Source organism: Lampris incognitus, chromosome 3 (genome assembly GCF_029633865.1).
Source record: "Lampris incognitus isolate fLamInc1 chromosome 3, fLamInc1.hap2, whole genome shotgun sequence".
Lineage (NCBI taxonomy): Eukaryota > Metazoa > Chordata > Actinopteri > Lampriformes > Lampridae > Lampris > Lampris incognitus.
This window is the reverse complement of record NC_079213.1, coordinates 26,020,420-26,031,476: the sequence shown is the minus strand read 5'-3', so window position 1 is coordinate 26,031,476 and position 11,057 is coordinate 26,020,420. Positions and strand designations below refer to the sequence as shown.

The 11,057-nt window shown below is 47.5% G+C and overlaps 2 protein-coding genes across 2 annotated transcripts; one reads left to right on the top strand and one right to left on the bottom strand.

Moving 5' to 3' along the window:
* The first annotated feature begins 525 nt into the window (after positions 1 to 525).
* Positions 526 to 3,841, top strand: dram1 (DNA-damage regulated autophagy modulator 1). The gene is made up of 7 exons (XM_056276286.1): positions 526 to 742; positions 1,329 to 1,396; positions 1,665 to 1,795; positions 2,189 to 2,366; positions 2,460 to 2,518; positions 2,637 to 2,729; positions 2,841 to 3,841. The coding sequence occupies exons 1-7, from the start codon at positions 612 to 614 to the stop codon at positions 2,883 to 2,885; spliced, it is 705 nt and encodes a 234-aa protein (XP_056132261.1). The 5' UTR covers positions 526 to 611; the 3' UTR covers positions 2,886 to 3,841.
* An 11-nt stretch (positions 3,842 to 3,852) lies between these two features.
* On the bottom strand, positions 3,853 to 7,321 carry washc3 (WASH complex subunit 3). The gene is made up of 7 exons (XM_056276285.1): positions 7,121 to 7,321; positions 6,775 to 6,873; positions 6,564 to 6,629; positions 6,283 to 6,417; positions 5,732 to 5,836; positions 5,577 to 5,641; positions 3,853 to 5,400 (listed from the first exon to the last, which is right to left on the bottom strand). Exons 1-7 carry the CDS (start codon positions 7,286 to 7,288, stop codon positions 5,304 to 5,306), a joined length of 735 nt encoding a protein of 244 aa, XP_056132260.1. The 5' UTR covers positions 7,289 to 7,321; the 3' UTR covers positions 3,853 to 5,303.
* Positions 7,322 to 11,057: the final 3,736 nt, after the last annotated feature.

Below are 11,057 nucleotides of genomic sequence, written 5' to 3'. Positions count from 1 at the left end.
TTTACAGCATCAACAAGTGCCAGAAAGGTTTTTCTTGGAGGATCAGCAGCCTTATTCAGGTGAATATTAAAACCACCAAGAATTAGAATCTCATCAGAATGAAAAGAAGCGGCTGGTGACTCCACATGTATCGGAGGAGGCATGCGGTAGTCTGCAGCCCTCCCCGGATCAGCAGAGGGGGTGGAGCAGCGACCGGGACGGCTCTGAAGAGTGGGGTAATTGCCGGGTGCAATGGGGGGGGGGGTAAAAAAAGAAGAAAGAAGTTAAATTGAAAACAGACTTAAATGGGCCCTGACATCAACAAGTAAAGAAAAGTAACTTAAGAGGAATCACAAAGAAAGAAAGAAAGCGCACATGACTCTAATTATACTCGCTACTTCATTTGCATGGGCCGCATTTTGAGGAAGCGGTGACTAACTCATCACCGAGACTTTCCTCTGCAGGGAGACACAAAACAAAAAAAAAACAACAAAAAAAAATCCAAGTTGACGCTCGTTCACACAACCACGTGACCGCCCAAATACGCTCCCCTACAGCAGCCAGACACAATGTGAAGCCCGCCGTCCGTCTCCAGTCGGGTCCAGCGGCCGGAGGGAAGTGTCCCCGCCGCGATGCTGTGGTTCATGCAGGGGACGTGCTTCTTGCCGGTGTTTCTGGTCATCTGGTCGTCAAGTACCTTCATAGTGCCCTACATTATCGCCCTTTACCGGGCGGATGTAGACGTGATCTTCCCCTACATCAGGTAAGCCGCGTTGCTTTACTTCTCGTTATCTTTCTTACACGCGCTGTTCGCTCAAGCGTCCCGAGAGATGCGCAACGACCAAAACAACCACGACTATCCTGGGGAGAGGGGACACACGGGGGAGGTTTATTCCAGATAATTCAGCTGGACAGAGTTCTCTTGAGTGTAGTTTCGATGGGGGTGATCGCTCCGAACAAGACCAACACCAGCACACTTTAACTTTTTCGACAAAAATAACTTAAGTTTCGTTTTCGCCTCCATTCGCTTGGGTGGTACTCAACTTCCCCCCTCCCCTCCCCTCCCTTTATACTGAACCATATAAGACGTTAACTGAGAAGCACACTTTTGATTTTGGGATCTTCTCTTGAAATCCGGATGTTTATTCTCAGAGAAACACTGCCAAAGCATAACGGCTCTGGAAAGACTTGTCAGCGAGAGAGAGAGAGAGGGAGGAGGGGGAAAAGTGAAACTGTATAGAAACAAAGGCGAGCTGTGTCCCAATCCACATCCATAATTAGTCAGCAGTAATCATCAGTAAGTGTAGTTTGTAAATGTTAACTGTGACCTGGTTATCTGTCCTCTGAAGTGACTCGGGCACATACCCGCCGGAGAGCTGCATTTTTGGCCTGATGACCTTCGTCACTGCAACTACAGGTAGGTTAACAAGCAGAAACACATGTTCATGTCCCACGCAGTCAATTCTTGAGAAATCTGGGCCTTCCCAGGGGAGGAACTCATCCCGGAGATTTTACTCACGCTTCCCTTTTTCAAAAAATGAAAGCCGAAACTTACTGTACACAGTGAGGACGGTACACTGCCTGAAATGTCGTTTCATAAAAATGGAAAGAACTGAAAGAAAGAAAGAAAGAAAGAAAAAGACTTGAGCTCAAGGTCTATAATTATGCATGTTGAAACTCTGCAGCACTGGCCACCATGTATGCACGCTACAAGTTCGTTGAGAAGCTACTTGTGGTGCCTCCGCTGCTGAATAAAGCTGCTATCGGCCTTGGGACGCTGTCCTGCTTGGGCATGTGTTTTGTCGGGACCTTCCAGGTATGTTTTTTGCACATACCCATAACACTTGTGTCACGTAAAAGAATTAGGGGGGGATTATAAAGGGGTCTGGAGGGGCTGAGCCCCCCCACACACACACACAAATGATGCTTGAATCCCCCTAAAGAAGCAGAAATGTGACATACGGGGTTTAAACTTGAACTGAAGCACATATCATCATTCGAGTTTTTTGATTATTGTGTTGGAAACAAGTTCTCGTGGTGAAAAAGCCCCCCCTTCCCCCCCAAATGACTTGTTGCAATTTGCACACTGCATAAAAGCAATCTGTAATGACTCGTGGATAGAAATTGGACACAGTTGTGCAGTTGAGAGATTTTTTTTTGCTACCACGACAACAGTATTTTTTTTAATGAACAGCTTTGTTGATTCCAGGAAACAGCAGTGACGTATGTCCATGATGCGGGTGCGCTGCTGTTCTTCTCAACCGGCGTGCTGTACGCCATTCTCCAGTGTTTCATTTCCATACGGACCTATCCGTACTGGTCTTCCCTGACGGTGTGCCTGGTCCGCATGCTTATCGCCACTATCGCCTTGATTGCAGTTTTCCCAAGTATCCTTTCACACGTTCAATCCCATCTGTCACGACACCAAGATGCACCCGAAGTTAAACGTAGCTTAGCGTTTGCCTTAACTGGCCATCCAGTGGTGATTTTCGCCTCTTTTGTGCACCAAACCACACTGCACAGAGCACCAACGGACGAGGTAAAGTGTCACCTTGAGCCTCCCAATAAGTTGCATGCATCAGCAGCTTGCCTCATGAAGCATGTTCTGCATCTGCATCCTTCACATTGACAAGAAGTCTCCATCCTGTCCATCGCAGGACTATCTTTACCACCTGATCAGCGCTGTGAGTGAGTGGATCGCCGCCTTCAGCTTCGTCTGCTTCTTCCTCACATACATCTCCGATTTTAAAGTAAGTAGCGTATCGCCGGCCACGTTTTGTTTTCTCTGGGCGGGCCCCGGCAGGGATGATTTGGATTTCATGTGATCTAGCCTAATGCGGTCTTATTTATATCTCCCACAGCTATTCACACTGCAGGTGAAGGCAGAGGTTTTGGGGCACTCCTGACCTCACTGGGCTCCACAGACGTGTCATATACTGCAGTGCACTGCCACAGCAAATAAGTATTTACTTCTGTGAAGCTTTTATGCTCGAGTATTTTTGTAATCACATCACGGTATTTTCTCAGCAGGGCTTTTGTAAAGAAATCAGTCGCTTGTGTTGGACACTACCGGCAAGTCTTGCTTCATTACACATGAAATCCGTACGAATGGCTTCCTGCATCACCTCTCACTGACTTGTGCATTGAAATTCAAACTGACTGAAGTATCGGTTCTTTATACTTTTTTATACTATATAGTATACTGTCAGAGATCATGTTTACTCGTATCAGAATGACTGACCGCTGTGCGTGTTCAGTGAAATATGGCTGCTTGCACTTTGTTCATAGCGGTTAGTCACATGACACCACACATCTCCTTTCTGACCTTTGACGACCAGCAAGAAAGGGTAGTCACAGTGTAGCACGTACGCGATGCTGCACATGTGATTAAACAGGAACTTGGCTCAATAATATGAGATTATATTACTTTATTCCCCCTGCAGCTGGCAGCCAAGTTTGTAGACTTTTTCGTACATCGCGCTTATATACTCCGTTTCTCTCTGAACTGACCACAGGAGGTTCGCTGAACGTTTTAATTATCAGAAATTACTGTCCCATCTGTTTCGCTAACCGTTAAAAATGACTACTCTTTGTAGCTTTATGTCGACTTTACAAAATATTTTGGAGCAGAATATTTATTTCTGGGGACAGAAATTACATTATTTCATATTTTAAGATAATCGAGTGGTGTTCTTAGGCTGACACAAACACAAATAATCTCTTTTTGTACAACAGAAAATGTCCATAAGGGAATGACATATTTTTATTAATTTTTATATGAGTACTAATTTGCTAAGGATGTACTGTATCGACTCTTACTGTGTGCTGCTGAGCTGGAGAAATAAAGGTACACAGTTCTTAAGCAATTTGTAGTGAATGTTTATTGCAGGCAAAGCTCGGAGATCAAAATGTGCTTGCTCGCATAAAGAAAGTGCTTTCCAGTCGTCTGAACAATCCAACACACTATTTCACAGTACAGTTAGAGCAGCGCTCTTTCATGGACGCCTATGAGCCACGTTCTTGTCAAACAAGACGTGTTTATTTTTGACCACTAAACATCTCTTGGCAGTTGGCACTTCATCTTTACTTCACTATCTCTCGGTCTGAGCACACACGGTTACATGTTTCATTAATGGCTGTTCAAATGAAGTGGATTCCCACTTGATACACCCAATTTCATCCACGCCATAAGATTGCAGTTGACACCCCCTGCAAACAGCTGTGATAATATGTTGATTTATCCCTTAGTGCAAGTCGTCATTTCTCCCAGCAGAGGTGGCATTTTAAGAAAGCATTACAATGCCATTCTGAGATGTTATTCTCGATTATAAAAATGAGATATCTGCAGGTCCAGTTTGAAATGAAAAGGAAGTGTCAAATGCAGTACTTATGGCAACTGACAGTTTTCTATCTATCCTCTTGAAGTGTTACAGGGCACATTTGCCACAAAGTTCACCCCCATACCCATTATCCAAACCGCTTATCCTGCTCTCAGGGTTGCGGCAGGCAGGCGGGGAGACACCCTGGACAAGCCACCAGACTATCACAGAACCCACACACACATTCACACCTAGGGACAATTTAGTATGGCCGATTAACCTGACCTACATGTCTTTGGACTGTGGGAGGAAACCGGAGCACCCGGAGGAAACCCACGCAGACACGGGGAGAACATGCAAACTCCACACAGAGGACAACCCGGGATGACCTCCAAGGTTGGACTACCCCGGGGCTCGAACCCAGGACCTTCTTGCTGTGAGGCAACCGCGCTAACCACTGCGCCACCGTGCCGCCCTACACATGCACTTATGCTATGTAAAACCAAATACCCAATGAAAAAAACCCATACACATATTTTTCTATAATCCATAATGGTACAGATTGAAGTGCCAACACTAACGAGGGAATTTGGCAATAAGAAGCTATTGTAAAGGCACTGTAAAAGTACAGTGTACAGTTACAATGTAAAAGTAGTATAGTGTGATTGATAATGCACACACACACACACACACACACACACACACACACACACACACACACACACACAGAGGAATGCAAAAAGACTATTAACAACATACTGTTAGTCTTTACGTAAAAACTGTTACACAAGTCTGTTTTATGAATTACTTTCTTTTCATGCCTTTCTCAATGAAGTTTCATTCACTCTACAATGCAGAGCAACCGTTTTCCTTTATTAGGCATCTACATCCATAGACATCTGACGAGTAATTATTGTCAAGCGCACTGCGGCCTATCCCTCCTGTCCCAGTACAGGCCTAAAGAAGACCAGCTGGTAATGGGTGGACCTTACAGAAAGTGGCAGGTCAGTCACTGAAAGATGATTCGCTGCCGGAGCTGTCATCATTTGTTTGATCATCAGCACTTCTCTTTCCACCATCAGGCACAGGTGCATCTGGTGTGCTGCAACCAGGAATGAGACAATAGTGACTAGTTGGTTCAATCTGATAGTGAACATTCAATCAACATGAAGGCAGCATGATGACGATCATGTTGTCGACGAAAGAGGATTTATAAAAAAAGGTGTGAAGTATTTAGTAAAATGCCCATGACAGGGCTCGATGGTGTAAATTACTCACTCGAGCAAGTTCGGATCCAAGCCTTCCATGATCATTTTATTCTTTATCGCCATAACTGGGACCCCCTGTTAATAAAGAAATATTTCTTGGGATACAGTTTTGGGCAATGACATACTTTTTACATAGTGCATGAGTGGGTGTTACGATTAACTCACCACTTGAACCATTTTTAGGTACCGAGCATAGCGTGGGTCCTTGGCCACTATCATGACATTTTCTGCAACAGCTTCTGCTTTCTGTTCTGGAACATTCTGAGATGCCTGGAACAGAATAGAATAAATATCGCAGATCAAAGAACATCCTCTTTATATCTCCCAATTCTTTTGCCTTTTATACTGTGATTAACAGCTGGGTATATTGGAAGAAGGTTGCTGAATATGAAGCTGCCAGGGAAGAGGAAAAGAGGAAGGCCAAAGAGGAGGTCTATGGATGTGGTGAGGGAGGACATGCAGGTGGCTGGTGTGACACAGGAAGACGCAGAGGACGGGAAGAGATGGAAATGGATGATCCACTGTGTCGACCCCTAACGGGAGCAGCTGAAAGAAGTAGTACTAGCAGCAGTAGTAGTAGTAGTAGTAGAGTAGATAGTGTGATTAACAGCTGACAATTTCCCCTAAAACAAAATAAAAGATACATGCCCAAGCCAAAGCATTGAAAATATGAATAAAATGTCAACAAATGCATCCAGTTTTTGCAGTTCCTCTACCTCCACTGGTGGAACTGACACAGCAGCTGGACCATCTGTTTTGCTTTGATTGCTGATTGGTCCATTGGACTCTGTAGGCTGTGGCTGACCGAGACCCTCTATTGTGACATCTTCCAACCCTGGGATGGAGGACAGCTGCAGAGAACAAAGTATGAAGGTCAAATTCTATATACACCTGGAACATGAACATTCAGCGCATATGTGTGTAAAATTACATAGGGGACCAATAAGAATGTGATCAAGCAACATGTCAAAGAGCCTCAAGAAGCTGCATAACCCACCTTCGCCTCCAAAATACTCAGGGTAGTTTCAATCTGTTGTATCCGGAGAGATATGTTTGCAAGTTTCTGTGGGAAGCAAGTTCATCACAATAGTATGCTTATTTACTGCATTGATCAGACGAACACAATGCTTGCATCCTAACCAAGAAGGCTGCAATTACAGAGAAACAAACGTGAAAGTAGCTCTACGAAATCTTCCAACAGTACACACCTCTTCACAAACGGTGGAAAAGCGGTTTAGGAACCGGACGGTTTGCACAACAAACTGATTGAGATGGGCCACCATTCTTCTCTGCTGTATAGCTGGAACCTGGAGAATTGCAGACACAAATACAATGTGTTGAGAGTAAAGAAGGAACATTTGTTCAGCTGTCAATAGTAATGACTCATGTTGTTGGCAATAACGAGGGGTATTCAGTTCTGAATAATGAAGCTGGGTTTTAACCGGACCTGCTATACAAAATGAAAAGATGCTGTAATGCTACTGCTGTGCTTGCCTTTCTCTCCTCTTGCTTCCCTTGCTAGCTAGCTAACTGTGTCAACATCATAGCACCAACCTTGGTAAGATCCACTCCATATCCCACGATAGGTAACCCGTCCTCGTCCATTTTTAGCGTTGACGACCACCTAACGCCAGCTTTGTTTTTTCTTGCTTTACTAAAAATAAAAAATACAAAAAACGACGCATATATATATATGTGTGTGTGGCAAAAGAGACGTTTCATGTGACTTCCCTCTGGCCACGTGACGTCACCACCCGCCGGACGCGTCTGTGTACGTTAGCCAGTGAATTTCGGCGACCGGGCTTTTATTTTGAAAGCCGGGCTTTCTGTCAGCGGCGGCGCACATGTTAAAACGTCAACATGAGTTTCTGTTGGTGGCTTGGGAATCGATGGATTGGTTTGAACGACCCGAACAACCGCTGAGATTCAGGCTGAGCTGCTGAACGACTTGGGGTGGAAACGGGATCTGTTGTGGGGATGGAGTGCAGAGGTGGCGCTGGCAATCACCGTACATATATAAGTAAAGGTGGTGCCTTCAGAGCAGTCAGTCCCAGCTGGCCCAGAGACAAATTCAGGGGGGGAAATTAGGTCCAGAATTACAGATAAGAGCGTTTTGTGCGGAAGATGAGAGCTTAGACGGTGGTATTGAGCTTGTTTTGCTGGAGCTAAGCCATGATCTTTGTGGGAGTTGTTTTGTGGGGAATGGGAGTCAGTTGGGGAGTCACTGACTGACATGGTTCAGATTATTGCTAAAACGGTGAAGAAGAATAAAAGACTAATAAAAAAAATTAATCAGTCCGCTTGAAATGTGGAGAATAATAAATGCAGTTAAGCAAAGCAGAAAGCATACCTGACAAACATCAGGTCAGACAGAATGGGGCTGAGGCATGTGAGGATGACAAGATTAACTCTTCCTAATTTTCCATCCAGCATGGGCAATGTTACTTCTGAATGTGGGCTGCAAACTATTGATGCCCATCATTTGATTTTTTGTTGTCATGATGGTAAAGTGTCAGAGCGCCACTGTTGGACAGAAAGGCTCAGGATTCATCTCATGGCTGGTGAGCCTGACACACCTACTCAAGCAGTTTAAACGTTGTCTCACATCTGAGGCCTTGACCAGACATGTGCAATCACACAACAAACACCTCCATTCTGATTCTGGTTCTGATTCTGATTCTGATTCCATTGCCACTGAGAGGAGAGACCCTTCCCCTGCCAGTGTGACAGAACTTTCAAAGACAATCAGTTATTGATAAAAAAATAAGACCCACTGACTCTTCACCTGCTCTTTCTGGGTGAAAGGTTCACCTCATCAACAGATTGAAGAGGCGAACTCGTTAAGGTCTGCTCCAAAATAATCGGAGTCCAGCAGAGAGACTTGTGTTCCCTCTGGGAGAAGCGTGTGGCCCAGAAAGCAAAAGGAATTGTTAGCCAGTCTGACCACGTCCTGTCCAGCGAATTCACTGTGAGGCCCTCAGGCCGGCGCTATAAAGCGCCCCCTAGGAAAACGAATCGCTATTCTCAGTCCTTCATTCCTTCTGCTGCCGGGCTGTTAAATGCTGAGATCAGTCATTTTAAATAAATACTTTATATTGTTTTAAACCACAATAGTTGGTTTATAGCTTGTCTGTTTTTCGCATGGCTTGTGGACCTGTGCGTTCACTGACTGTAGTGGGGGAATGTGGTGTGCAGTGCATCTTGGAACGCTTCATTTGTTTATTTATTGTTCGTTTGTTTATTGTTCTTGGCAGCAAAAGTGGCCATCGCTGTTTATGGGGCTGGGCTGCCTCTCCACCTTCGCCCATCAACCTCTCCTCAACCCTGCTGTGAAATCTGTCATCCAACCACTGCACCGCATCCCGTTGGGTCTCCGTGATGGGCTCTCCGCCGAGCTGCAACAACTGCTGGAAGCTGGCATCATTGAACCGGTGGACGCGTCACCTTGGGTCTCAAACCTCGTGGTGGCTAAGAAGAAGTCGGGGGGCCTGCGTGTCTGCGTCGATCTACGTGCAGTAAATAAGGCAGTGGTCCCTGTATCCACTGCCCACCTCAGAAGAACTCACTGCTCAGTTCTATGGCTCTGAGGTGCTCTCCAAGCTCGACCTCAGACAGGGGTACTTACAGGTGCCCCTCCACCCCAGCAGCCGAAACCTCACAGCCTTTGTGACACATGCAGGAGTGTTTCGCTACACCAGGATGCCTTTCGGTCTCAGCTCCGCCCCTAGCCGCTTCCAGAAAATCATGGTCTCCATGCTGGCTGGCATACTGGGCGTGGCCATTTATCTGGGCGATATAGTGGTACACGGGCCCACCAGTGAAATCCACGACAAGCGCCTCAACATGGTCTTCGCAGCCCTGTCCAAGCACAAGCTAACTCTCAATGCTGAGAAATGTGTCCTCTCTGTGCCAGCCATCGAGTTCGTGGGGTTCCGGCTGTCAGCGAGCGGTGTAACTCCACTACAATCCAACGTGGACGCCATTCAGGCCATCCCTGAGCCCAGCTCGGCTGCCCAGGTCGCCTCCTTCCTGGGTATGACAAGTTACTACCTGAGGTTTCTTCCCCAGTACTCTGCGACCACAGCCCCCCTGCGCCAGCTGCTGTGTAAGGACGAGCCATGGGTGTGGTCAAAGGCATGCAGTGACGCTGTGCGTGATCTCAAGACTCAACTGACTTCAGCACCAGTGTTGGCTCACTTCGACATCTCCAGCTCCACCTTTGTGACCTGTGACGCATCAGCCACAGCGATAGGGGCTGTGCTGTCTCAAACCCAGAACGGTGTGGAGAAGCCCATCGCCTTCGCCTCCCGTGTCCTCAACCTGACCGAGCAGAGGTACTCCGTGGGTGAGCGTGAGGCGTTAGCCTGTATCTGGGCTTGTGAAAGGTGGCACCTCTACCTCTATGGCCGCTCCTTCACCCTCAGGACAGATCACCAGGCCCTGACAGCGCTGCTGTCCACATCTGGGACAGGCCACAAACCCCTGAGGCTGCACCGCTGGTCTGACCGCCTCCGCCAGTACAACTTCAGCCTGCAGTTCACCCCAGGCAGAGACAATGTTGTCGCCGACCTGCTCTCTCGCTCTGTCTCCACCCCAGCTCCACAGGCGGACACTGACTGTGTGGAAAAGGACATTGTCCAAATGCTACACACACCCCTCCAGGCCACCGTCTCTCTGCAGGAGCTGAGGGCAGCCTCCGAACAGGACCCTGTCCTCTCCCAGCTCCGCACCTATATCCAGAACGGCTGGCCTCACAAGGTCCTAGAGGGGCTGGCTGCGTTCGCCCGAGTCAGACAGGAGCTCTCCTGCTGGAACGACACCTGCGTGGCACGTGGGTTTTGCACAGTGGTCCCAGCTGCTCTCCGTGCACGTGTTTTGAATATGGCGCATGAAGGCCACCTGGGCATTGTGAAACTGAAACAGCGCTGCCGAGACCTGGTGTGGTGGCCGGGGATAGACAGAGATATTGAGGCTCTGGTGAAGGACTGTTCTGCCTGCCTTGTGAGTGGCAAGACTGGCCACCAGGCTCCCCCACCCCTGCAACCTCTCGCCTGGCCCTCTCAGCCCTGGGAACACCTGCAGTTGGACATTTGTGGTGAGATCCATGGAGTTCCCCACCACCAACGCTTCATGGTGGTCACCTACGATCTACACTCAAAATGGCCTGAACTCACCACTTCCGGCACTGTGACCTCACAGATCATCATCGACTTCCTGGACTCTCTTTTCTCTCGCTGGGGCCTCCCAAAGACCATCACCACTGACAACGGCCCTCAGCTGGTCTCTGCTGAGTTCACTGCTTATCTCGAAAGCAAGGGCATCCGTCATATACGCACTGCGTACTACCACCCCCAGGCCAATGGCGGCGTTGAACGTTTTCACCAGTCACTGAAGAACGGCCTCAGAGCACACATGGCCCAAGGGTGCTCTTTCACGCAGGCCATCCGTCACACTCTGCTGCACTATCGGGCCACACAGCACTCGACCACAG

Coding starts and splice junctions, on each gene's coding strand:
- dram1 (XM_056276286.1), top strand. CDS start 612: ATGCTGTGGTTCATGCAGGGGACGTGCTTCTTGCCGGTGTTTCTGGTC. Junction 2,367..2,459: donor CTTGATTGCAGTTTTCCCAA/GTATCCTTTCAC, acceptor CTGGCCATCCAG/TGGTGATTTTCGCCTCTTTT. Junction 2,519..2,636: donor ACAGAGCACCAACGGACGAG/GTAAAGTGTCAC, acceptor TGTCCATCGCAG/GACTATCTTTACCACCTGAT.
- washc3 (XM_056276285.1), bottom strand. CDS start 7,288: ATGAAACGTCTCTTTTGCCACACACACATATATATATATGCGTCGTTT. Junction 6,630..6,774: donor TTTCCACCGTTTGTGAAGAG/GTGTGTACTGTT, acceptor TGCTTCCCACAG/AAACTTGCAAACATATCTCT. Junction 6,418..6,563: donor TGAGTATTTTGGAGGCGAAG/GTGGGTTATGCA, acceptor TGTTCTCTGCAG/CTGTCCTCCATCCCAGGGTT.